Below are 27,162 nucleotides of genomic sequence, written 5' to 3'. Positions count from 1 at the left end.
TCCAGCTAGATTTAGCTCCAGCAGCTCAAGTGATACAGCGGGCATAGCTTTCTAAAAGCAAGTGAGAGCAGTTGCAGACACCTGCTTAGCAAAGGTGTGGAGTGGGGGGAATGATGCATCCTGTTGATTATACAGCTTATAGAGAAGTGACCAATTTTCAGTTACAGTACTTGATCTATGAGATCCTGAGACAAAGAAGGCCTCTCCTCCACTCTCTTGGAAATGAAAACAACAATCTATTTTTTTTTAAAAAAAGACTGCTGTTTTGCGTGAATCTGGTAAATTGAAAAAGTTTAATTGCAAAAATAGTTCCACTTTTTTTTACAAAGAGGTGTGTACACACGCACAAATATGTGCATGCATGCTCATTATGGATCTTCAATTTCCAGAGGGCAGGAAAGTACTAACTGAGGGAAGGGAACAACAACACACGGTGTGAATGCATCCTGTCTAGCACCTTGATGGAAACATCAAGGTTGATTTGGGAGCCATAACATTGCATGTGTTCATGCATGGACAAAGGTACAGAAATGAACACACCGAAACAGTGGCCCACCCTAATGTGCACACAACCCAGGAGACCTCAGCTACATTAAAGAAAAAGTGTTTTATATGCATTATAACACTGTGACACCAGATGGCGCTGTGGAGCTCTGTCTTTCACCAACCTGATTCCCCACTTTGAAGTTTGCAATGCATTTTCCTGAAACGCTATATTGATTTGTCTAGATCCAGCCTTCATTGGAAGCAAGGGCAGAAGGAGCAAATGACAGGATTGAAGGTACATATTGAAACCAGAACAATATGTAAGCCTACCCTTCGCCCCCCCGCCCCCCCTGGCCATCCCAAATGAGGAAGTTAAAGCAGAGGAACATGCAATTAAAGTAAGCTTTAAGAATAATCAAATCCAAGCAATACCCAAATATGTTTAAAACAATTTTTATTGCATTTTCATATTTTATAGTAAAAGAACGAGGACATACATATGTTGGGAAATATGTACTATGACATTTGGACATTTATTAATATTTTTATATGTAAAATGTTACCTTTCAGTTTTGATGATTAGCACTGCAGAAGAAAGGAATCTGGAGAAAAGCTCCTAGGAAGCATATGTATGTGTTTCCCTGTGTTTATAATCTTATGTATATAAACACACACTTAAATATATATATGTTCCTGTATGGTTGCAATGTATAATAAAACGTAGTGGCGGTTTTTCAAAATACCTGGGTTTTCTTTGTTGTACAAAAAAGCAATGGACAAAGATACAGTTCCAACAATCCCAACCAATAAATGAATGTTTCAGTCAGGAAACATTGGTAGGCAGAATACCCCAATTTAGGCCAATGCAAGGGAATGTAATAATCTGGAATTATGAAACATGTTTTAACTGGCACTCCATTAATATTTATTAGTCATATATACCAACAGCAAACTCATTCCTCTGGCTGCCAGTTGTCATGCAGTCAAAACAGTATCTTTCATGCACAAGAAAGAGATGCCAGTTCCACGATTAACAGAACTTTTTTTGGGGGGTGGGGGTGGAAGCTGGCGGGAGGGGTCTCCAGAACAGTCCAAGGAGAACTGAACATGCTCAGAGGGTATGGAATGGAGTGAACAGAAATCTAAACAGGGGTACTTCCACACTGCACAAATCCCACTTGTTAACCATAAAGCAAAATCAAATGTACAGTAGATACTAGAATCCTCGTACACAAGAGTATTTTTTAGCACTGAAGAACACTAAAGAATGTGACCCCTCCTACCTGGAATCGGAAGTAGCATGGTCCCAGGGGAAATGTGCTCTGAGCTGTGCTAGATGTTGGAATCAGATTATTGTCTGAGTGCTAAATTAGGAAAAGGAATTTTTGACAGTAATCCTAAACCTGCAAATGTAATATGTTTGAGAGAGAGAGAGAGAAGGAAACTAGATCAGGCAGAATACAGCTGAAGACAAAATAAAAAGTCACTTTTTAAAACCTAAATAAAATTACTGTGAAGAGCTCAAGTATATGCAGAATCAAGATGTTGTTAAAAGCTTTCCCCAACCTCCGGTGCTCAAAGATGCTATTGGACTGCAATTCCCATCAGGCCCAGTCAGCAGGTCCAACAACATCCGGAGGGCACCAGGTTGCGACAAGCTGCAACTCTGCATGAAATTGTTATTACTGTGTATTTGAATCAGTGATACTGTAATGGAACAAATCCTACTCTTTCTCAGAACTGTATGCTGTGTAATACCTTTCCTATTTATATAGCTAGCCTCTACCTTTTAAACTCTAGAATCAGCACTGTTGCTAACTTCCTAATGATTTTCCCTTTAGGCAGAAGAGGTGAGGCTTACATTTGAGCTTCAAAGCTTTGATGGTGTTATAGGTTTGTGGGTGCCAGACTCCCCCTCCCCCCATTAATCCCTGGATCCAGCAAGTGTTAAAATCTAATCAAGCCAAGTTACCTTCCCATGAGGTGACAGCCTGGGTGATGAGCCATTAAGAGGGATTAAGGGGCTTGGTGCTAGACAGCTAATGGCTAGTGCCCCCTCCCTCAAGAGATAGAGTCAGAGTTTAGAGTAGATAATGTGTGTGATATAACCTAGAAGAAAAGCAACAAACTGGCCAGAGATCATGATGTTTGATTTCTGTTTGACTCCAAGGCAGCGGCTATGGGAGAAACAAGACCCTTTTGGGGTATTGATGCTGTGAACCCCTCCATTGTAGACTCAGGCTGTATAGATCTGAATATAAACCATATATCATAAAGACACCACAATCTCCACTGTGCCTCATTTCCAAAAGGAAACACAAACCCTGCATAAGTGCCTGGAACCCCTGGAATCTTGCACTGCTCAGAAATTGGGCTGGCGTGCAACACTATCATCATGCCACTGTGGCCAGTGAGTGTGTTGTTCTGAGTTCAGCACACTATACGCACAAACCGATGCTTTCAAGTAAAAATGCGGGCTCATAGAGATCACACTACACAAATCTAAGCAATGCAAGTCAAAAGCAGCAGCAGCATGTGGGGAAAAATAAGTTTCCCAATAGTAGGAGATGGTGAGTGGAGCTCAGATGAATTATGTTTATGAAGTAACATCCTCCATTCTGAATATCAAACAGTATAAATCACTTAATCCACCGACCTCACTATTAACTTGTCTTGGATTAAATGGGGGTAAAACTTCAGCCTAGAGTTTTTTACAGCCATTCCAAATGGGCTGAATGAATGCAGACAGGATAGTAAATAATCATTGCCACCATCACCTGGGGCTGTAAAACCGCAAGGCAGGAGTGGTGTGGAAAGCTACAAAAATGAATCATTCTGCTACCTACAAATGTATATCCTATAGTCACATGAGTATCAGGATCTCCATTAAGTTGTGGCAGCATAGCGGCTTCATATAGGGTGTTTTCCTGATTTGGGTATATATCGGTGTAAGGCAGGGTAGGGAGACACCATTGACATTTATTTTGAGAATCATGCAAGCTTCTATGTTCTGCTGTATGCATGTGGTAAAACAGATTCTTGAGCAGCGCTTGCAAATCATGGGGTGTATATAGAGTTCTCCTCTAAAATAAAGCACACTCATGCAGATAGTATGTAATTTATGAAGCAGCTTTTAGAGGTAAGTTTTGTGATTTGGTGCCTAGATCTCGATGATAGGTCAGGCTGTGTATATGTTGCCAATTTAAAACACAGCTAAGTCAAATTTTTCCCCTCTCAGTTTGGATTGAAGATGGTTTTGGGGGGAAATGCATCAAAATGCAGAATTTTGTAAGCAGCAACAAGACAGATGCAGGATAGATATGGATTGTTGCCAACGCCATATGGACACCACCTCCTAAAGCAGTGGTGGGAGCACCCTGGATGAAGGGCAAATGGGAGTGCATAAACAACCTTGGTTTCAAATGAAAATTCATCTTATCCTGCAGTCAAACACCACAAAGGACAACTGGACTGGATATTACAAAGAAGGCTGTTACTTTTCCTAACTAAAACTTGCCATCTAAATCGACCCATGAGGTATACAGCCATGTGTAAATGAAATTTCTGAAGCCAGGTTGAGCTTTATTAGAAGCTCAAGCTTCACTTGGGAGCCACGGTGGCTGGTCCATTGGGGCAAATAGGGCATTGCCCCCTCAACTTTAGTCTGCTCTCAGGCAGCCTCCCATCTTCCTGCCTTCTTACTTAAAACTAGTCCAGGAGTTATTCCTGGCTATAAGCTTCCTCCTCCATAGTCTCAGTTTTGACCTTGTAGAACTCAGCACAGAGGAGGGTGGTGACAAAACTAGAATTAGTTGACTTCGCCTGTCATTGGCTCTTGTTCCTGCCTATCATTGGCTTCCCTGCCTTCTACCCTAAGAGTCCAATTGGGCACCAGCCACCTCTGCTTGGGAGACTTTGCTATACCTCAGCCATGTGACAATAATAAACGAGAGTGCTTTTCAGCTTGGACAGAGCAAGAAAAGGAAATCTCTGCAACTGATTTCACTAAGACTTTACTCATGAGGAATGAAAAAGTGTGATAGGATATAAATAACATGCTTTTAATGTACTTTTATTAGAGCAACGGGAACTTTTATTAGAGCAACAGGAATCTAACAGCTACATTGATAAACCTGTAATTAAGAAAATGTCTACAGTGTTATCAAGCCCTTGCTTTTTATGGCTTCTGTGGTGTTACTGCCTATGGAACTCAGCAGGCTCCAAAGTTTTTTCCTGGCACAATGGGTAATTATTTTTGCAACTCTCTGGGTACCCTGCTTATGGTTATGGAATGTTTGGAAACATCCCTACACATCGTTTTGGATATTCATTATGTGGGAATGCAATTCAAAGCTTGTGATCGTTTTCATGGATGCGCAGGAGAGCCGTGGGAGCAGATTTGAACAATGAGTGAAACTTCAAAGACTTCTAGGATTGCATATGCAAGCACACAGACTCATAACCTATCCAAGATGAGATGAAAACATATAGGTAAGGGGTTTTTATGTATATACACGGGTAAATCCTAGATGGTACATAGAAAGAGAATTTTAGGGAGAAAAAGAACACAATATATTTTACACGAAAACATTTAGAACCATTCCAACTTCTTAGCTGATGAGCCAGTTGGATATATTTTTAACACCCTTTCTTGCAAAGTAAATCTAAGAAGAAAGTTGCTCAAAACTGACCCCACAAAGCCATCTGTTTTGTTAAATGTCAGAATTTTTGAAGAAGGAGTGGAAATAAGTATCACAGGTGATAGATAGACTGTTTCAGAGCTCCTGTCAAAAGCAGGGATTCTGGTAGATTAGATGATTCCAAACTGTGCCAACTCGTGAAGCTCCAGATGGCTGAAAGCTTCCCAAGGGCAAATCACTGTAATATCTGCAAGAAAGAGAGAAAAAGTTTATTATGCCTACATAGATCAAGATGGAAAAGCTCATTTAAGATGGCTTGGGGTGGAGGAAAATAGCACAGGGAATAACAGAGCAATGTTGCCTATCAATTACCTGTTCCAAGCCCCTCCATTCCCGGGATATCATCTCCAAAACTATGGAAAAAGCAACAGAAGAGAGTTTGAGTTGTAGCCATATGTTTGTGTATTTATGAATAGATATATTTTTCCTAACCAAAGAGAACATGCAAGGGAACAGAACAGCTGATTTTGTGTGTGTTTTCTGCTGCAAGATCAAGTTGTACTGGATATTGTCTCCCCCATTAGCAAGCTCCTGCATTTGGCTTGGTCTTGTTTGGCTTGGTCTTGTTACTATGTACAAACAGATGGGACAAATGTCTTTAAATATGATCAATTTGTTCCTTACAAAGAGGCACCAAAAAACCTGCAATTTTCAGAGTGTTTTGAGCCTCTCACTCATGCCACTCATGCTGATTCCAGTGTTGGCTTGCCACGCAGGGGCATCTGTTCACACAGAACAGAACCAAGTCAAACCAAAATAGAGAAACAATATCCTAGGAAATATGAGTGAGAACATGCTTGTATCGTTGCTCTCTAAGCATATAGTCAAAGAGCATCTGCTCCTCAGCAGGCTATCAAATCTAAGCTAAACAATCTCATCATGCTGTCTCATAAGAAAGCCAAAGCCAAGAACAGGAAGTGTACCCTGGCTTAGATACATCTGGAGAGCCACGGATTCGCCATCCCACCATAAAATAGACTGCATTTAACTAGCAAGATAGATTCCGAAACCAGACAGCCACAACATATGAAAAGTATATCGGTGAGTAATCTAAGGCCATATAATGGAATCAACTGTAATGTTGCTGTATGCCCAGGACTCCTCCCCTTTGGTCCAGCACCTTAACATCAATATCACCCCAGTCCATTACTCATTTATTTTCCGTTGTAAAATACCCTGATAGGACCCATCAGCAAAGGTCCTATAGTATAAACCATATCAAGCTATCCCCATAAGGCCTTTCCTCTGTCCTCTGTCTCCTTGCGTGATCTAACCAAGACAAGACCATTACAAACAACTACAGAGCCCAGCTCCATTTATAATGCAGTCCTACATACGTTTATTCATAGGTAAGTACCACTGTGTTCGATGGGGCTTATTCCCCAATATTTATGTTTAGGACTATAGCATTATGCAGGTTAAGTCAAGATACCTGCCACACCTCAGTCTATGGCCTGAAGCACAACATACTGTACCATCATTCATTTACATCGGGAATGGGAAAAGTGTGGCCCTCCAGTAAGCTGTTGTACTACAACTCCCATCACCCTTGACCTTGGGTAAGGGCTGATGGGAGTTGTAGTTCAGGAACACCAGGAAGGACAAAGGTTCCTCAGCCTTTATGCACATGATGCATTATTCAGAATGAGAAAAGAGGCCGCTGTCCCAAGGGGCTTACAGTCTAGATATCAACGCAAGGGAAACAACCAAGGAAGGAAGAGGGAAATGGAGGCAGTGGTAAAAGAGGAATAAATAAGGCCCGCCCCCTGCCCAGTTACATGTATGTAGTTACAGTAGGGATGATGCCCTAATAGTTGCAGTTTGGTAATGCAGAATCTTAAAAGCACATTTGTGAGTGAATGAAGCCTTTGGCTTCTGAATTGCTACTCTTACCCTTTTACTCCTTTTTTGGGGGGCTTGCTCTTGAACTGCCGTGTCTGCCGTTGCTTGAACTTGGGAGGCCCCTTGCGAGGCGTGGTAGGTCCAGTTGTCTCTGAAGCATTGAGGGTGGTAGGCGCTGCTGCGTTCTCAGTCATTCTTCACCTCCTGTGAGGCACTCTGCTGCTTCAGATCTCTGGAACACAAATAAACACAGTTAATGAAAAAAAAAGGGAGTACTTACAATTTACAACCCTTGTTGCCATTTGAGTTGGAAAACCTCGACCCCTACTTTAAAGCGGAAGGAGCCCTGCCCTCAATTCAGTCTGGTTATGCTGTCTACAACCATATAACTCTCTCTCTTTCCAGAGCTACAGTGTTTTTCAAAATCACAGCAAAACCTATGCATCTGAGCTCATGTAAAGTGGCTGGGATTTAAGCTGGTAGAGCAGCATTAGCTAGCCTTTTTTTTGGCAACAGGCAGGAATTCAACAGGGACAGCTGGTTGCACAGATGTAGCCATGGGAAAGGTTTCAAAAGCTACATGTTTGTGCATCATGAACCTTTTAAAGGCACAGGCAACCCTGCCATAAAGTGTGCTGGAGGCGGGGAAGAGAGAGAGAGATCATGTGCAGGAGACATTCCTACTTCTAGGTGCTCTCTCCCATCCTCAATGGTTTGAAAAATAAAAATGAATACTCCAGTTTGCCTTCACTCAGCTCAGCTGTTCATTGGCCAATAAGCACAAACTGCTACTTAAAAAATAATAATAATGGAGCAATTTATACAGTGGGATCTGGCCCTTTTTGCATCAGGCAACAATGGAGGTATGTTTGTATACTACACAAATTGCCCCCCCCCCATGACTCCGTGTTCAGTAAATTATTATGAGATTTGAGCTGATATTGAAGTTTGGCATTAAGACCATTGTTGTTAACTGATCAGGGACTGGTTGGCTGGAGGGTGGGCGGGAATGTCGGTGTGATGTGCAGGAGAAGATTTCCATAGCACAGAGAAAAACCTTACACCTGCCCATTCAGCTGCATTAATAGTGGCCAGCTGAAAGATTAGGAGCCATCATTTGTGGGGGGAAACATGGCTCAGTGATAAAACATACAGTTTGCATGCAGAAGATCCCATGTTTAATATCCAGTAAAAGAAGAAGCAGCTGATAATAAGTGATGTGAAAACCCCTACTTGAGATCCTGGAGACCTGTTGCCACGCAGAGAAAACAATATAGGGGTAGATGGGCAAATAATCTGACTTGATAGAAGACAATTGCTTATGTATTTACTTTTGTGCCTAGCACTTGCAGTTAAAGGTACAGGGACCCCTGACCATTAGGTCCAGTCATGGATGACTCTGGGGTTGCGGCACTCATCTTGCTTTATTGGCTGAGGGAGCCGGCGTACAGCTTCCAGGTCATGTGGCCAGCATGACTAAGCCACTTCTGGCAAACCAGAGCAACGCACGGAAATGCTGTTTACCTTCCCGCCAGAGCGGTACCTATTTATCTACTTGCACTTTGACGTGCTTTCGAACTGCTAGGTTGGCAGGAGCAGGGACCGAGCAATGGGAGCTCACCCCGTCGTGGGGATTCAAACCGCCAACCTTCTGATTGGCAAAGTCCTAGGCTCTGTGGTTTAACCCACAGCGCCACCCGCGTCCCAACAGCACTTGCAGTTACAGCAGCCCAAATGCTTGATGCTTTTTGCCATACTGATTGCTAGAAGTATGCTCTAGTTCCTACATAGCAGGGAAGGGGAACCTCTCAGCCTCTTGATGTTGTTAGGACTCCAACTTCTATCAGCACCAGACAGGATAGTCAAAGGTCAGCAACGATGGAAGTTGTATGTATGTATGTATGTATGTATGTATGTATGTATGTATGTGTTTGCCTGTGTATATCCAATCTCTAAGCCAGGGCAGATCTACTATGAAACTAATAAAGATTAAACTTTAGGGCCCCTGAACCCAGAGGGGGCCCCAGAAGCAGCTTTAGTCCACATTGATTAAAATGTTGGGGTCTAATACACCCAATTTGAGTCACACGACTCAGATTTTTTGTTGTACAGTATATATTTCAACAATCCCGAAGTTTTAGAGTACCACAGATGTTGTAAAAGTGTGGTGATCTGTCACGAAACAACATGGTTAGCCAGACCTCATTGCTGGTTGTGAAGGGGCCCCCATGACAGTTCAACCTCCAGGGCCCCCAAAATGTAGGTCTGCCACTGTTCTAAGCTCACGCAAGGCAGCCTGGTGAACATACTGCTGAAATAGGATTTGGACCTCCATATGCTAGACTGAAGCTAAAGTCTTCAACTTTTTCAACCCAGAACCCCCTTATCCCCTTCTTCTGCCTGCTCCTTTCTGAGAACTAGTGTGATCAAAAACGGGGCAAAAAAGGGCAGGGCTTCTGAACTTTTGAAAGAAAGCAGGAATTTTGCAATGGGCAGCTTTTCACGCAAGGGTGATTAAGGTTCCAGTGCTGACATTTCATCTTCCATACATCTCCTAAGGGAGAAGGAGTGCTTCACATCTGGTCCCTTCATCCAATCGTTCATATTTTCTTTTAAAATCCTAAACAAGACAAAAAATGGCTAAGGTGCTGTCCGCTTATGACTCCCTATCCATTGGTTGTGAACCAATGTACCAATTTTGACTAAAAGGACTTTCTGTTGGCTGAAGTAACAGGTCCACTGCTTTGTCATCTGTGGGGTTTGTCTCAACACAATGGAGGCAGAAGGAATTCAGTTTGAATCAACACTTCCTGAAACAATATGCAAACTAAAATGCAGCTGTCCTTCGACATTCTCACTTCTCCTAATTTCTCAGTGCAATTTCTCCAACCAAATAACATGTACAAAGCTGCATATATTTGGGAAATGGTTTGCAAAAAAATATGCATAACAAACAAAACTGCATAACAAACTGTCTTATTTTGAGAGAAAAGCACACTGAAATGCTGATGGCTATTCATGAGGCAAAATAAATAAATAACTGCATACACTATAAACCAGGCACCCCCAAACTCGGCCCTCCAGATGTTTTGGGACTACAATTCCTACCATCCCTGGCCACTGGTCCTGTTAGCTAGGCATGATGGGAGTTGTAGTCCCAAAACATCTGGAGGGCCGAGTTTGGGGATGCCTGCTGTAAACGGATGGAGAAATGCGGAAAACAGAACTTAAGTTAGGAAAATTGGGAAGCTTGAGGTTAAAAAACCTGAGAGATTTTGTCCACCCTAGCTCACACACTGCCAAAACCAAAAACCAGTTATTGGGTGCTTACATTGCCCATTAGGCCAAAGCTACCTTCCCAGTCAAAATGGCCTCTATGCTGAAGTGCCAAAGGGAAAGGTTTTGTCCTTTCTTCTTTCTCCCTCACACACATGTGAAGTCACATGTTTGTCCCTTCTGCTCCGCATAAGCATTATGCAACTCCCATTCTAGACTTCTCTCATGGCTTGTTCTCAAGCTGATCCCTGATGTCAGAGGACAAAATTAGCCCAGACATAAGAGCTGGTGCTTAATCTCTTTATGTCAGAGCACCATACTGTATCTCCTTGGTGCAGCCTGCTAATATCTCCTCATATCTCTCTCCACAGCAGTGGGATATTTTTATGTCTCTAGTCTATAAAAACATGCAGGTAGAATTTTCACAAAAAAAACAACTATTACCTGAAGAACAAAGAGCAGGGTACAGCTTGCCCTCGAAAACATTTCTGAAATGGTGGCTAAGACTTTTTATTCCAACAATGTACTGTATGTAAAAGGCTGGGATCTGCTCTTGAAATGAAGAACGAGACAGAATTGCTTAACAAATGTATTATGGTTCATTGTTGCTAATAATTATATGCAGCTTGTTTATGAGATTCCAAAGACGCTTCAGCAATCGCATTGCTCAAGAGGAGCAACTTGTAATAACTTCATAAACGAACAATCTGCTTCTTTTCATGCCAATTTAATGTATGTTGTATAGTATAGTCGATAAATATTTAGCATTGGAAGATTTGTAGTTGCTCGTGGTTCTGCCAAATGCTGTGATCAGACCAAAGTGAGAAATCTGCAAATAATTTCAGTTCATGTCTTCTATCACCATAGACCTGCAAGCCATATTAGGAGTTACATTATGCATTTGGACATAGCTAATGACTAGCTGCCCACTCCTAAGTATGTTTACTTGGGAGTAAGTCCAATTCAGTTCAATGGGACTCACTCTTACTCTGGAGTAAGCTCCTCAGAACTGATGGTGGTTTTCTGCGTGAGATTGCTCTGCTAGCTGTAGTGCATTAAACCAACTGGCATGTTTTCCAGTAAGCTCCTAGACTTTCTTCATGTTGTGTTGAGTTAGGAAAAATGCTTTATTTCCATTTTTTGAGAGCTAGGAAGTTCAAGAGGAAAGTCTAAACAATTTGATCAAGGAAATTTGGGGCACAGCCAAATCCCATTCTGGGATCAGATTCTTTGCTGAAGCCAATGGACCTCTGCCAGTTTGCATTAGCACGAACAGACCTGTAGCATCTTAAGGACGTGTGTGTGTGTTATTTAAAGAAGTGACAAAGGATGGGGGGGGGGGAGGGAAACCACTCTGTTCTTAGGGTTTTCATGCTGTATACTGATTCTGCTGCTTTCAGAGATTGCATATGCCCAAACTACATCCATGGTTACAAATTACATACTTTAACAGTCATTGTGGTAAACAATTCCAGCAAGAGGAACATTTGGCTGGAAAACCTATTTAAATAAACAGCTGACAGGATGCTCTCGAGAAGCCTGGATTGAGTTTCATTGAAAATGTGGGATGTACCTCTGAGCGAACAAAACATCAGGAAATTTTCAGGGAAAGAGACTTGAACCCACAAATTTAGAAAGGCATTAAGATGCACACAGCAAGACCATGTCCATGTATGTATGTACACACTGTGCATATACAGCATATAAGATCCCCAAAGAACCCTGGAAGATGTAGCTTGTTAAGGGAGCTGGGGATTGTAGTCTTGTGAGGTATAGAGCATAAAGCAATGGGGAAGGGCTGGAGCTTAGCGGCAGGGCACCTGCTCTGCATGCAGAAGGTCCCAGATTCAATCCCCAGCATCAATAGGGCTCGGAGAGAGCTCTGTCTGGGATGCAAGAGCCCCCCTGCCATTCTGTAAGTAGATGGCTCTGAGCTAGCTGGACCAATGATCTGACTTGTTAGGAGGGAGCTTCCTAGGTTCCCAATGCTATTTCCAAACAGATTGTCCCCAGTTTCTCTGCTTCTCCTTTTAGAAAGCAAAGGGGAAGGAAGGTACCACCTGAAGGATTCATAAAATGTTGCTTCCATTTCAGAGCAAGGGTACTGTAGCTGACAAAGAGATAATAATAATAATAATAATAATAATAATAATAATAATAATAATAATAATAATAATAAATTTTTATTTATACCCCGCCCTCCCCAGCCAAGGCCGGGCTCAGAGCGGCTTACAAGCAATAATAAAAACAAGATGAGTGATTACAACTTAAAAACAAAAATAAAATACAACATTAAAATAATGGAACATTAAAATATTAAAATGGAGCCACATTGTAGGAGAAGGAAAAGAAAAAAGAAAAAGGGGGCGGAGGGAATCAAATTGGCTCCAATCCAAAGGCCAGGCGGAACAACTCTGTCTTACAGGCCCTGCGGAAAGAGATCAGATCCTGCAGGGCCCTGGTCTCATGAGACAGAGCGTTCCACCAAGTTGGGGCCAGTGCTGAAAAGGCCCTGGCTCTGGTTGAAGCCAATCTAACTTCCTTAGGGCCTGGGACCACTAGGGTGTTGTTATTTATGGACCTTGAGGCTCTCCGTGGGGCATACCAGGCGAGGCGGTCCCGTAGGTACGAGGGTCCTAGGCCGTGAAGGGCTTTAAAGGTCAAAAGCAGCACCTTAAATCTGACCCTGTACTCCACCGGGAGCCAGTGCAGCTTGAAAAGCACTGGATGAATATGCTCCCATGGTAGAGACCCTGTGAGGAGCCTCGCTGCAGCATTCTGTACCCGCTGGAGTTTCTGGGACAGCTTCAAGGGCAGCCCCGCGTAGAGCGAGTTACAGTAGTCAAGCCTGGAGATGACTGTTGCATGGATCACTGTGGCCAGGTCGGGGCGGGAAAGGTAAGGGACCAACTGCTTGATGCAGATGTGCTGCCTGTAGTCAAGGGGAGTTACTGTAAACTGAGTTCTCACCCGGCTCAATATTAAAAGGAATAGAGAGAAAGGGGATCTAGCAGTGGCCACAAATGATCCTTCCTATTTCTTCACCACCACCCTGTCATCAATGCATGCATCTCATCTAGTCAGGAAAAAAAATACAATGGTCCACTTCTTTTACCTACTGTCAGTAACAGACCAGCGGGGAAAAGGGGCTAGCAATCCTTTCCCACCAACAGCAGAAATGCCCCACTCTGTTCTCCACCAATGCCCTTCAGAGCTACTGAGTAAGTTTCAACAACGTTACAGCCGATTTCTTTATCCCAAGCCACTGATCCTGGTCTTCCAACATCACTGTCTTGTATCAGGTGCCCGTGACTGAACCCCTCAATTCACGTTTCAACTTTTGGATTGATGCCTTTCAAGGACTCCTTTAAATCCCTTGGGAACTTACCTCTCAGATAATGTAAGACAGCAATTCCGCCACTAATATTGCCTGTTGTTATTGGAAAAACAGTCCTGGGATGAGCGAAGCAGTGCAGGCGTCAGCAGTGAAATATGCCTTGAAAAGTGCTGTGCAATTGCATGTCCTTTTTTCCTTCAACCTTCATTTCTCTCCCTACTTCAACGTCAAACTCGGCGCTTTCTAATTGGCTCTGACAGGTCCCTATTTCAGTCGAAGAGTTAATCCATTGTGTAAAGACGTTGCGTATGTCGTCAGATGGTTAATTTTACCTAATGCAATCTTGTCCATGGTAATGCTCTTATCCTGATGCTGTCAGATGGCAACCCACCTCCGGGTTAGTATCCAGGTTAATCTTCCCCCTCCTCCCTTTGTGAACATCTTGTAGGAGGGCTTGTGCACAAATGGCAAATTGCTTCTTCCTAATCCCTCCCTTTCACGGCATTTATCTCTGATCCTTTAGGAAAGGCAAAATAGATTCTCCGGCTGATGTTCTTTACAGCAGGGCCAGATACAAAACTCTACGTGGGCTGCTCTGATCCTTTCTGATTTATCACCCTGGAAACATCTCATATCCCAGCTCCATGCCTGGCAAGAATATCACACGCTGGGCCATGGGAAGACCAAGTTTGTGTGTGCTGTGGTTGTCCTCAGAATGGCAGGCTGTGTACCCATCACTGCCTTAGAACACAGCTAAGCCATTCTTTTTCTCAATTCAGATTGAAGCTGGTTTGGGGATAAGCACATAAAAATGCAGCGTTCCACAAGAAACGACAGGATCAATACGAGATAAATATAGATTGTGGCTAATGTCGGGTGAACACAGCTTCCTAAGCTAGCAGTGGGGGTGCAATGGATGCAGAGTAAATAGGAAGCATGTACACACTAGTAGTCAGGAGCTCCAGTCTCCAAAAGAAGCCATTCATAAATATTGCACCTGTGATATCACTCTAGCCATTTGCTACCTAGAATCTTCTTAATCTAGATTCAGACATAATTATGGTTGTATTGAGAAGTCATGCTATTCCAGTTTGGTTTTTGTGGGAGACTGATTGCCCAAAATCAGTTAATTCCAATATCTGCTGATGACTAGATATTTTATTCTTCTCAAGCCAAAGGAGAAATGCTTTAAAAGGGGGAATGACATGCCCACACCCTACACTATACACACACTCTCTCTTTCTCTCTCTCTCTAAATGTCTAAATGCAATCACCATACGTTTTCACTACACATCTTTTCCCAGCCGCTAGCTCGCTGATAATAAGAATGGACAGGCAGCAGACATCATATTGTGAAGGAAGAAATGTTGGCGGCTCCTTGTAATTGGTTGAACATTTTATGAATCAGGTGAAACCCTGCTCCAACAGATGTCAATGGCAAAACACCCACTGGTTTTAATAAAGCCCCACTTAAGCCTTTGCCATCCTTCCATCTTCCTGATACAATCTCAAGGCATCAACATTTTAAAGTCCTTCAAATACCACATGGGACACCCACCATGCACCCTTGATAAATCAGCTCTTTAATTACATTCTTCCAACCACTTCAGAAAATTCTGCAAGCCAACTCAGCTAAGAATAGAGTCCCATGAAGTTTGCAACTGCCAATGGGTAAGCCAAAACGCTACTAAGAAAAATACTATGGTAAAAGTGACTAGCAAAATAAAACTTGCCTGGATGTCCAACTGACTACCTATTTACACTGAGCCCAATGAAAGATTTATTGCATTCATCTTGAAAAAGTCACATGATCATAAGGCAAATTATATAACCTTTACTGCTGGTGTTAAGAGTCCTTCAGATTAAAAAAAGATCAAAGAAAAGGGAAGTTTAAACAAGTCCTCCTGGGTTTCAATCCATGCTTTTTTTCTAATTTCAAAGCACAGTCCACAAGAACTCCTTTCTCTCTTTCCTGCTTCACTGTCTACAAGATGCAGATTTTTTTTTTAAAAAAAATGAAAACTTACAGTGTTGTGAGCTCCTCTTGGAAACCATGAAGTTATTTCCCAACCCGCTTGATGAGAAAAATCTCTCTGAAAGGCAAAGCACCCTCCAAAAATACTCCAGGGTGTCCTAATCCACCAGGTGACTTCACTGTCAAATGGCACCAATGACAATGTGTCATGCCTCAGAGGAGGAGGAGTGGACATGTTTCTGAGAGTGTTGATCCCAGATTTACTTTAGAGTGCATTTTGGGGGAGCTGTATTAGAATACAACAAGCATGGGAAGACATTCCTCAGAGGAAGGGGATGAGATTGTCTGGCACTGACTGGACAGTTCTCACCTACCCTGAAATTCTCACTTTATCTGAAAAAAGAAAAGAAAAGGGGGAGTCAGATACATAGGGAGAGGCTCTCACATAGATGCAGAAGCTGTTGTATGAAATTAAAGCTTTTTCAACAGTGCCAGAATAGGGGAAGCCCTGGGCCAAATGATTAGGAACAAAACAACAAAAGGGGTACACCACATTGTTAAGATCCTTTAGAGAGACTCACACTTCTCCTGTTTGATAGTATTCATTGTACATTTTCTGTCTAATATCTTCCAGTTACATAATACATGTGGCTCCAAGTCTGAGGAGTGTGCCTGTGTACTTGGCAGCAGTAACTACAATAATTACCGTAGTTTCCAGTTTGTTTCTGGGCCCAGTTCAAGGTGCTCATATTGGTGTTTAAAGCCTTACACAACTTAGGTCCTGAATATCTGAAAGACCACTTCAATCACTACAGATGCTCTCAGGTGTTAAGATCATGAGAAAAGTGTTTCACCACATCCAAGCACACTGGTCCGGTAACCCAGGTGAAGGTTCTGCAATAGCAAAAATGATGACAAAACAATCATCTGGGATTAAAATTGGCCACAACTTCATTGATTACAGAGGTAGTAGATATTGGCATAGGCACTGGGTATGCATCCTAAATCAACCTGCCTGCTTGCTGATTGATTACTCCTTCAGGGTTGATCCTGGGTGCAGGGATCTCCCCTTGATGTAGATCAAATGGGGCAATCCCACCAGAATGCCAGCAGGGTGTTCTATGGCCCAATGGGCCCAGTCTGTAGTGGCAGGCCTTGATTTGTGGAATTCCCCACAGAGGTATATGAAGTAGGCTTGCCTATGACCACCTTGACAGCATCACGAGTACAAATCATGATGAGTGCACAACGATAAGGATATCTGAAGGGGCTCCAACAGCTACATTTCTATGTGTGTCCCCCCATGTCCTTTTTACTGCACATTCATGATTATTTCTGCTCATGATGCTATTGGGGTGGTCGCATACAATCCCACTTTCAATACTGCTTGCACCTGAAAACGTTTGGGGGCAGTCACACTGCTTCATTCCCAGTCAGTGCATATTCTGTAACTTCCTGCTGAAGCCCCGTAACTTTTTATACCACAAACGTTCTGGGTTTCTTTTATCCTCCTTTTGTTGCGCTGTAGCCCCACTAGACAGCATTAACGTGGTAGTGTTGTGGAATCACCACAGAACAACTAATGATGCAGAAGAAACCCACCACTAATGCACTATAATTGTGGGCTCATCCAGACTTCTGCTTGTCCCACCACTTTCCCCCATGAAAATCTTTACTGCTGAATAGCAGCAAACATCAATAGGGTTTTCTGCGGATTGATGCTTGCTCCGATTCAGCACTAAAGAGTGTGGAAAGTGGAGGGGCAAACAGAAAATCACTCAAACCTGTGCATAGAAAGCTTTCTAGGCATAAGACAAGTGGAAGTGTAGACAGTCAATAACAGGTTGCAGAATACACCCGTGATAAAACAGCAGTCTGCCCCCCCCCCTTGTGTTAGGTTGCTATTAAAGGCACATGAGCAGGACACATTTATTTATTTTTAAGACAATTCTAGAGAAAAGAGACTGTAGTTTGTGAGGCCATGTGCCTTCGTTTTGTGTGTGAATGCCAATACATACACACACACACACACATCCCTCAGGGATGAAATCTCCTCCACACAGTGCCTGGGACCTTGAGATTATTCATGTTGCACATGACACAATAAGCGTTGGCTGCAGCCAGCTGGAGGAACCGTGCACAGATTCAGCAGCCGGCTTGTTGCATCTGCCGCCACCACCGCTACTCCACCCACATGTCTGCTCACCTCTGAGTTTCCATCTGTCTCGGCAGCCACACAAAGGCTTGCTTCTTGCCACTGTCCCCCTTTTATGCGGGACTTGCTCTCTCCTCTCTTTTTAACATGCCTCACGGCTTATGGCCTCTTTTACCATTTCCTTATTTCTTTATGAGATTCCTTACCCACCTTTTCACCGCAAGGCTGGCTACAACAACAGAACACACAAATATAAAGACCGACATAACAGTTACAGTTTTAAAAACAAGTTTAAACTGTTCCAGCCGGAACAGAACAAATTGAGCAATAGAGGCGAGTCCCACAAAACATCCTGTCTTAACTGCCAAAGGGCAGAGTGAAGAGATGGATTTTCATTTGTTTTTCTCCCCACCCCCGACGTCTTGTGATCGATTATGCAAAGCGGGGCTTACCTGCCCCCCAATATTTTATTCAAGTTGGCACCCTTGGTGGGTGTTGTGTTTTGGCGAGTGTATGCTATAACATATAACTGATACAATAATTGTGCTTTATGGGTAGATTTATACTGGATGGCCCACACACTATTCTGCTTTATTAGTTGTTCTGCAATGCTTCCCCAATGTTATTGAATTATTGGCATCAGGTGGGGGGCCCTCTTGCACTATAGCATAACAAAAGTCGGACAACATGAATCCAGGAGCATTTGTGGCATAAAAAGTTACAAGATTTCAGCAGGAAGTTACAGGGCATGAACCAATTGGAAATGATGCGGTATGCCCACACCTTGAAACTTTTGCAGTTGCAAACAGTATGGAAAGTGGATTTGCATATAACCTCCCTGATAAAATCATGAGTGCAACTAACCATGAATGCGCAATAAAAGGGACAGCTGGTCTTCTGCTCAGAACCCCCTATTGAGTCTCATTCTTCTACCTAGCTAAGGACCAAACTAGGCAAGATCCCATATGTAGAATGCCCCTGAAAATGGTAGTTGGGTATCTCATTTCCCTCCTCCAACCCTTCATAAGCAAGGTCAGCCATTGCAGGGTTGGTTCACCCATGAGGCAAGGTAAGACAATCTCTACAAGCAGCAGAATTGACAGAGGCAGCATATGCAACCTCCAAGGAATGCTTCTCCTGCTGCTGCCACCACTGCCACACATTCCTTGAAAGCCAGATCTGCGTTCTCCTCGGCTACACCCCAACTCCCAATGCTGCCTCTGCAGCTGCCTCTCAGTGAATAGGGGATGCTGCTGGTCTCCTCCCACCCCGAGGAGGAAATGGCAGGGACTGTCCTCTGGGGTCTTCTAGGCTCTACTTGCATGGGACACGGGTGGCGCTGTGGTCTAAACCACTGAGCCTCTTGGGCTTGCTGATCAGAAGGTCGACGGTTTGAATCCCCGTGATGGAGTAATTGCTCTGTCCCAGCTCCTGCCAACCTAGCAGTTCGAAAGCACACCAGTGCAAGTAGATAAATAGGTACCGCTGTGGTGGGAAGGTAAACGGCGTTTCCGTGTGCTCTGGCTTCAGTCACAGTGTTCCGTTGAGCCAGAAGTGGTTTAGTCATGCTGGCCACATGACCCGGAAAGTTGTCTGTGGACAAACACCAGTTCCCTTGGCCTGAAAGAGAGATGAGCGCCACAACCCCATAGTCACCTCTAAGTGGACTTACCACCCAGGGGTCATTTACCTTTTACCTAGGCTCTGCACCCAGCATGATTCAGAGTGGGTCTCTTTCCCTCTCACAATGGCCTTTGATTCCCATTCCAACTTTTTAGGAAAGTTGATTTGATTGCCCCCTTGCTCCTGATGTAGCTCTTCACTCAATCCTTCTTCCCTGGTGGCGAGGGCAACATCTTGTGGTTCACTTCAGGTGAAAAATGTCTTGAGTCGGCCATGCTCCCTTGTGTTGTGACATGATGGGTTCCCCCATCCCTGCTCTGAATAACTGATGACTGCTGGGAGGGGAGGGGGAAACTTAGTACGTTGTGACATCACATCATGGGGTAAGCTGTACTATATGTTATGGAAAGGCTGGAAGAACTAGATGTTCCCTCTGCTAATTGCTGGTTTTGACAGTAGCCATCTGTTATAGCATTTTTGCTTCTTCCGATCTTTAATTAAAATGCTTCGTTATCTATAATAATAAACAACACTAGAAATGAAGGAGAAGAATGGTAAATAAAAGTACTGCAACACAGCCTTCACCAGTGTGGTGCTTCCATCAACTCCCATTAAAAATTCCCATCAGTTCCATCCAGGATGGCCAATGTTCAGGGATGATGGGAGTTGCAACCCAACAACATATGGGAGGACCAGTTTCCTAACCCTGCACCAGTCCACCATTCTGTTCCAAAATCAACAAGCCACACACATTTGGAAGCTCTTAAGCAGGATATGAAGATTATGAATGTCTCGTATTGTTTACTTCCAGCACCTGATAATTACATAAAGATTCCATTTAGCTGTCATGGTGAACGGCCGTTGACAGAATGATTGTCCATTGATTTGCTTAATCAGGTTTGAGATCCTAGAATCCTAGAATTGTAGTTTAAGCTTTGGCCATCATTACCTCTTGAGGTAGTGAATTCTAAAGGGGATGGGGGACAATTCCCTTTTCTCTCTTGACCCTATCGCAGATAACTTTTGCTGGGTGGCTGTGACCCAAGGTACCAATATTGTGAGAGAGGAAGAAAAAAAAAATCTCTCCAACTACTCTTTCTCAGCATTACTGATTCATGAACTCTTATTATCTCTCCCCTAAATGTGGGAAAACGTGCTGCAGCTGCTTTTAAACTTCAGATACACTGCTGGGAAATTGGATTATGGATCTTCTCCTACATCTCAGCTTGTTTGGTTCTGACTCAGAGCATGCAGTTAAGACTGCCTTGCCAATTTTATTGTTGGAAAACAGACAGCTTTCACCTCAGTTCTGCTGAGAAACACCATACCCTTTCAAAATGAGTACTCAATTTAAACCTTGCTTTCACTTTAATCCAGTCTTCCAAAATAATAACTTAAGCTTGTTTTCCATATGGAAACCAGAGGGATCCAACACAGTGTCCATGGCTTATGTGTAGCTGTATACTTGGATATCAGTACTTTGCCTGGCGTGTCCCACTAGAATTTTTTTTAGTAACCTTAACTACAAAATATATACTTTCCTACCTCTAAGAAAACCCATATGGCAACATTTACGTATCTCCCATTCTTACGATTTCCAGTGTAATACCAGCAAAATTTGATTCCCTTGTATATAATGATAAAATACCCATGTTTGGAGCAGTGTCCTTTATCCCTTTCCCACTCCAGAAACTAACCCCCACCCCATTTTGGACCTGGAAGGGCTCAGAACAGGGGCGTAAATGGGCAGGGTGGGGTTATGTCTGCTCCGCCGACATTCGCGGGGGCAGAATGGAATCCTTGCGCAAAATGGCCGCCACCTGTTGTTGTTGTTGTTTACTCATTTAGTCGTGTCCGATTCTTCGTGACCCCATGGACCAGAGCATGCCAGGCGCTTCTGTCTTCCACTGCCTCCCGCAGTTTAGTCAAACTCATGCTGGTAGCTTCGAGAACACTATCCAACCATCTCGTCCTCTGACGTCCCCTTCTCCTTGTGCCCTCCATCTTTCCCAGCATCAGGGTCTTTTCCAGGGAGTCTTCTCTTCTCATGAGGTGGCCAAAGTATTGGAGTCTCAGTTTCAGGATCTGTCCTTCTAGTGAGCACTCAGGGTTGATTTCCTTAAGAATGGATAGGTTTGATCTTCTTGCAGTCCATGGGACTCTCAAGAGTCTCCTCCAGCGCCATAATTCAAAAGCATCAAGTCTTTGGCAATCAGCCTTCTTTATGGTCCAGCTCTCACTTCCATACATCACTACTGGGAAAACCATAGCTTTTACTATACGGACCTTTGTTGGCAAGGTGATGCCTCTACTTTTTAAGATGCTGTCTAGGTTTGTCATTGCTTTTCTCCCAAGAAGCAGACGTCTTTTAATTTCGTGGCTGCTGTCACCATCTGCAGTGATCATGGAGCCCAAGAAAGTAAAATCTCTCACTGGCTCCATTTCTTCCCCTTCTATTTGCCAGGCACCTGTAGTTAATAACAAGTTTTGAACTTTTTGAATTATGCTGGAGCAAAGCAGGAGTGATGAACACTTTTCACCTCCAGGGTCAGGCAGCCACCTGGGGGTGAACAGGGTAATGGAAAAAGGAGGTGTAACATGGGATGCGACTCTTAACATGGTGCAGGTGCCTACATCTTAGCCATGTAATAGACACCTGATGCTTCTACATTTTGCCATCTGTTCACTCAACTTGGAGAGGTCTCTACCACCTTCTTTTGTGTTGACGACCCTGGACAATTTAGTGCCGAGGTGTATAACTGGCTTTGCTGCAACTCGTGCAGGAAGGGTAAAATTATATAGCATGCTCCTGCCCAGAGATTTGCAATCTAATAAAAGGAGCTGAAAAATCAATAAGGCCCCAGGCAGGCAACTAGTTATTAACACAGTGTTCAAAGAGATTTATGAGATTATAAGAGTGCGAGTGTTTTGCTGTGTATATAATTAGCTGCAGGACTGGGACCGGATGTTCAGTTTCAAAGTGCACTTGTTCTTTACTCTGTGCTCACTTACAGGAATTTTGCCATTTCCCTGGAAAGAGTAATTACTAAAAGTATGTATTGTGTGGCATCCTGACCTTCCAGCCGACGTTCAGGCAGATTTTCTGCAGCACAACAGAGCCCTGGTCTTAGCTTGCTTTTACTCTCATGCAGCACAATCCTGGGCATGTTTACTGAGAATTCCTGCTATGCTATTTATTCCTTATTCCTGCAGCGTTGAGGGTTGGACTAGATGACCCTTGGTGTCCTTCCCAGTTCTACAGTTCTATGATTCTCTATGTTCAATGGGCTAAAATGTGCAGAGGATTGCAGCTGGAGCAGTCTCATACCTTGCTTCTTTTGGAGGATCTTTTCAGCTGATCAGCTGGCCGGTTACAACTATGGAATTACATTTGAAACACCTGTGCTGCATATTATTCCCCTGGCTCTAGAGGCAAATTTCTCAGGGAAACATGTACCATATTTCAAATTGTTTTAGTACTTTGGCACTATAGTACTTCCGTTACTGAAGAATGAGGCTTTTTTTGTTTACTCAGAAGTAATCACTGTTTATACAAACAATAGGGATTTACTTCCAGGTATATATAACTAGCATTATACTCAGATCCTATCTATACACCCATTGAAGACTTTGCTATTTGTCTGGGTATTTTAAGTGATTTCAGATTGTTCTACAATGCTCTTTAGTTGCTCAGATTTTAACTTGTTTTTGTTTCATATTTTGTAATGTTAATTTAGTGGTTTCAAATTGTATTTATATGCATTGTGCACTTTCGTGTTTATTTACATTTTTTGTATACCATCCTGGAATCTTTTTATGAAGGGTTGTTAATGAATTCTTTTAAATAAATAAAATGAATACATTTTTAAGTCCAAAAATTAAAGTCAAGAAGTTGAACTCAATTTTGAAATCTGTAATATTTTACTTTACATAAAATATATAAATGTGTATATGGACACGAGGCCTCTTAACGCCTATTATCTACAAAGAGGTTTTGCACTTCTGTATAATTTACTTATGCACTTTTCTCATCCAGTTGTGATTCTAAAACCTGGATGTAGCACACAGAATATTATTATTATAATAATTATAGAATATGTATTTCTAAACTTGAAATTTCAGCCTTTCTAGAAGCAATGCTTTCCTTAGGGAGCCAAGGGGATTAGTGAGGCGCACTAACATCTCCTTTAATTAAATATCCTGCTTGCTGCAGTGGCTCTTTCAGAATCATGAACCAAAGAGAGCTTTCCAAACTTTACAGGCTGACGGGAGTTGGAGTTCCCCATCTGGGTCCTAGCTGCTTTTTAAAAAGACACCAGCACCAAGATGTGTTGTATTATTTTCCACAAACATTGAAGAAAATATGTATTCCTTGCTGCAATTATAAATCTAAAAGATTTCATGATACATCATTTTTAAACATCTCTTTTCAAATCTTTGGTCTAATATGGAGAACTGACAGGGTTTTCCTACGGCAGTAGGAAGAGAGTGGAACATTGCGCACAGAAGGACTAAAGGAGAGAATGACTCTCCTTGTCTCCCTCCATCATAGTCCTTCCCACTCCCCAACCTGAACACGTTTGTTTCTTGAAGCATCATTGCCTCAGCACCACAATCAGTCAGCAAGGAGCAGGAGCAGCACTTGCCCACGTGTCTTATTTTTCTCACCTTTAAGCTAGGGACAGGAGCTAGGCGCTTAGCTGGCCTGTAAGCGGATTAATAAGGCATTAAATCTCCCCATCTTCTAAATGGTGGAGGAGTGATGGACTGTCATGTATGTTAACAAGACCAGACCAGCTTCCTACCTGTGTAAAGCCTCCTGAGAGCTTTACATGTCATTCGGGTACTAGCTGCAATCAGCAGCAACACTCAATACCCATAATACAAACCTTTTCCTTTGTAGTATTGTGGATGGCTGTCCCTACTTTGCCAGACACCTGATACAGCGGGCCTATCATGCAATTTAAGTCATGTAACTGTAGCACTGGAAGGAACCATGAGGGCCATCTAATCTAACCCACTGAAATGCAGGAATCTCAGCTAAAGCATCCATGACAGATGGCCATCCCACCTCTGCTTAGAAACCTCCAAGGAAGGAGAGTCCACAACTTCCCACTGTCGAGAAGCTCTTACTGTCAAAAAGGTCTTTCTGATGTTTAGTCAGAATCTCCTTTTTTGTAACTTGAATCCATTGGTTCAACTCCTACTCTCTGGGGCTTATTCTGATTTATTACTTTCTTCTCCCACCTTTACTCCAATTAGCTCCAGGCACCATTCACGTACATTGTTAGCCACCATGGGTTGCATCTTCACAAGATGAAGTGGGATATACATTTTAAAAATAATGGTAAGAGTGGTTCTCTCCTGATCCCCACCACTCTCTTAACCTCACAACAAATCTGTGAGATTGTTTAGGTTTAGGATTAAAGGCCATAGCTCAACAACAGATCTCCTGCTTTGCAGACAACAGATCTTGGGGTAGAGCTGAAAAGATTTATTACAGTATTTTAATATTTTTTTTTGAAGCTGCCCAGAGTGGATGGGGAAGCCTAGCCAGATGGGCGGGGTATAAATATTAAATTATATTATTATTATTATTTCAAAAATCCTGGAGAGCCACTGCCAGTCAGTGTAGAAAATACGGAACTATATCAGCATCCTTCAGCCTTGGGTCCCCAGATGCTGTCTGACTCCCACTACCCCATTGGCTATGATGGTTGGGGGATGAGGGGAGTTGCAGTCCAACATCTGGAGACCCATGGTTGAAGAACATTGAGCTGTATGGGCAAATGGTATATGGAAACTTCCTGTATCCTATTACTGACATAAGGCCATCCAATGAGCTTCATGACTAGTAGAGGGAATTCAAACCCATGACTCTCTGTTTCAGTCAAGCATGCTACACCATACCAGCTGCACCATACCAGCACCCTGTCCTATAATTTGGCACACATATTATCTTTATGCACACATAAGCCACATACCCTATCCAGCCAATATACCTGTAACCTGCCACATTACGCAGAATGTAGACATTCCGACCATATTGACAGGCTGTACATCTGGTTTTAGTAATTTTCCTCACATTTGGAATGTGGTCTCTCCTTTCATCATGCGGTAATTTAAACACAACTATAGTTGGAGCTGTGGGTAATTGAAAAGGAGAGGCTCCATATTTTAGATGGCAATTGTTCCGGCTCCCATAAAAAAAAACGTAATGCAGGGACACTGGGTCCTTACCGTGTTTTACACAGTTAAGGAAGGGTGTGTCTACCGTTCATACTTTGTAACACCAGCTTCAGTTTAGGAATCTGCAGCGGAGCAAGTTGCCGTCCAAGAATTTTTATACAATAATAGCTAAACTGCTAGGTAAAGAAGGCTTGCTGGACTGATTCCAACTAAGGCTGCAATCCTTACCCCACCTACTTGGGAGTAAGTCACACTGAATTCAATGGAACTGACTTCTGAGTAGATCTGGCAAGGACTGCAGGCTAAGTCATACTTGGAGTAGACCCATTGAAATCAATGGGCTTAAATTAGTCAAGTCTATTGATTTCAGTTGATTTTCTCTTACAACTTGGATACATCTTGAGGAAAGGTAATCCTCTCGGTTTACAAACAAAACAACACGGCTGTTACAGCGTTTGCTAAATCTCAGAATATAACATGCAGGTTCTGAAATTTATGGATTAGAGAACTGCATCTGCAGCTTGCAGCTAGCACATAGAAGAAATTGCCTAATAGCCATTCTTACTCTTACAGTTGGCAAACAGGAAGAAGGTTATAGAGGAAGTGTTGTTACTACATTCCACCAAGTTCCTCCCTGGAAACAATTTGAGCCTTAATGACCAAGAGTTTATTTGTTATACAGTAACAAATTGCAATTAAAATCAAAGCAAGATTTCTAAATGTAGCCAAGAGTAACTCTTTAACTTTCAAACATTAGGGAAGTGTGAATATTCTGAATCCTGTGACTGGTGTTTTGGTTTTTTATATAGTGGATGCAATCCAAAGAACTGCACAACTAGTTCTGCAATCCAAGGAACTGTTAAACATGTTTTTAAAAAACACAGGAACCTAGTAAGAGCCCAAGTGGATCAGTTCAATGTCCATTTAATCTAGCATTCTGTTCACAGTGGCCAACCTGATGCAGGACACAAGTACAATTTCATTAATAGCTGCTCCCCACCTGCAGTGCTGCATGGCAAACATTTTGAAACTTACAAGAATTTCAGAACATGGCCAAGAGAGAAGGAGAGTTGTTGAAAGGAAAAAATAAGCCAATTCCATTGGGAATGAGCTAATCCTTATTTATTACTAAGTAGCTCTTTGAACGCCCATTAAAAGTCATCCTTTAAAAAATGGTTTTCAACTATGACATTTTTTATCTGGAATCAAGAAAAGAAATGTCTTACCTGTAAAATATCGCAGGACCTTGAAAGGTGGTACTTGCGTGCCTGAAGAAATTATCTGTCACAAACAGAATGGGTTCTTTCCCCTGTGTATGTATAGAGGTTTTTCACTTAAATCACCTTATTCTGTTGGGATGGAATGACATGCAAACATAACGTCGGATAAATCTTATTAAGCACACAGTATCACTTATTTCTTTCTTTGCACACCCATGCCTCCATTGCCACCCCTTCCACTGTTGTTTTCTGTGTCTGTTTTAGATTGCAAGCCCCTTGGGGCAGAGACCTATCATACATATTCTTTGTAATGCACTATGTACACATGTGACACTAATATGTTTATCTTCTGGCAACCA

The 27,162-nt window shown here is 42.7% G+C and overlaps 1 protein-coding gene across 11 annotated transcripts; it reads right to left on the bottom strand.

Annotated features, from left to right (window-relative positions):
* Nucleotides 1-923: 923 nt before the first annotated feature.
* Nucleotides 924-26,932, bottom strand: PDE6H (phosphodiesterase 6H). Of its 11 annotated transcripts, none has more exons than XM_081212111.1 (5): nt 26,810-26,932; nt 15,987-16,009; nt 7,080-7,260; nt 5,499-5,539; nt 924-5,373 (listed from the first exon to the last, which is right to left on the bottom strand). In XM_081212111.1, the coding sequence occupies exons 3-5, from the start codon at nt 7,220-7,222 to the stop codon at nt 5,297-5,299; spliced, it is 261 nt and encodes an 86-aa protein (XP_081068237.1). In that variant the 5' UTR covers nt 7,223-7,260; nt 15,987-16,009; nt 26,810-26,932; the 3' UTR covers nt 924-5,296. The 11 variants fall into 11 exon arrangements, with proteins under 11 accessions (XP_081068237.1, XP_081068240.1, XP_081068246.1 ...); XM_081212114.1 differs by having other exon boundaries at nt 15,991-16,009; XM_081212120.1 differs by lacking the exon at nt 26,810-26,932 and adding an exon at nt 17,823-18,096 and having other exon boundaries at nt 15,991-16,009.
* Between the last annotated feature and the right edge of the window lie 230 nt (nt 26,933-27,162).

This window comes from Podarcis bocagei, assembly GCF_964188305.1.
Source record: "Podarcis bocagei genome assembly, chromosome: 10".
Taxonomy (NCBI): Eukaryota; Metazoa; Chordata; class Lepidosauria; order Squamata; family Lacertidae; genus Podarcis; species Podarcis bocagei.
Note: the sequence above shows the minus strand (reverse complement) of the source record. Positions and strands in the feature narration are given on the sequence as shown.

Bases quoted from the DNA above. Each gene is read 5' to 3' on its own strand.
- PDE6H (XM_081212111.1), bottom strand. From the start codon at position 7,222: ATGACTGAGAACGCAGCAGCGCCTACCACCCTCAATGCTTCAGAGACA. The intron at 5,540-7,079 runs GTAAGAGTAGCA...CTTTTTCCATAG, and splicing joins CCCAAAAAAGGAGTAAAAGG to TTTTGGAGATGATATCCCGG. The intron at 5,374-5,498 runs GTAATTGATAGG...TCTTTCTTGCAG, and splicing joins AATGGAGGGGCTTGGAACAG to ATATTACAGTGATTTGCCCT.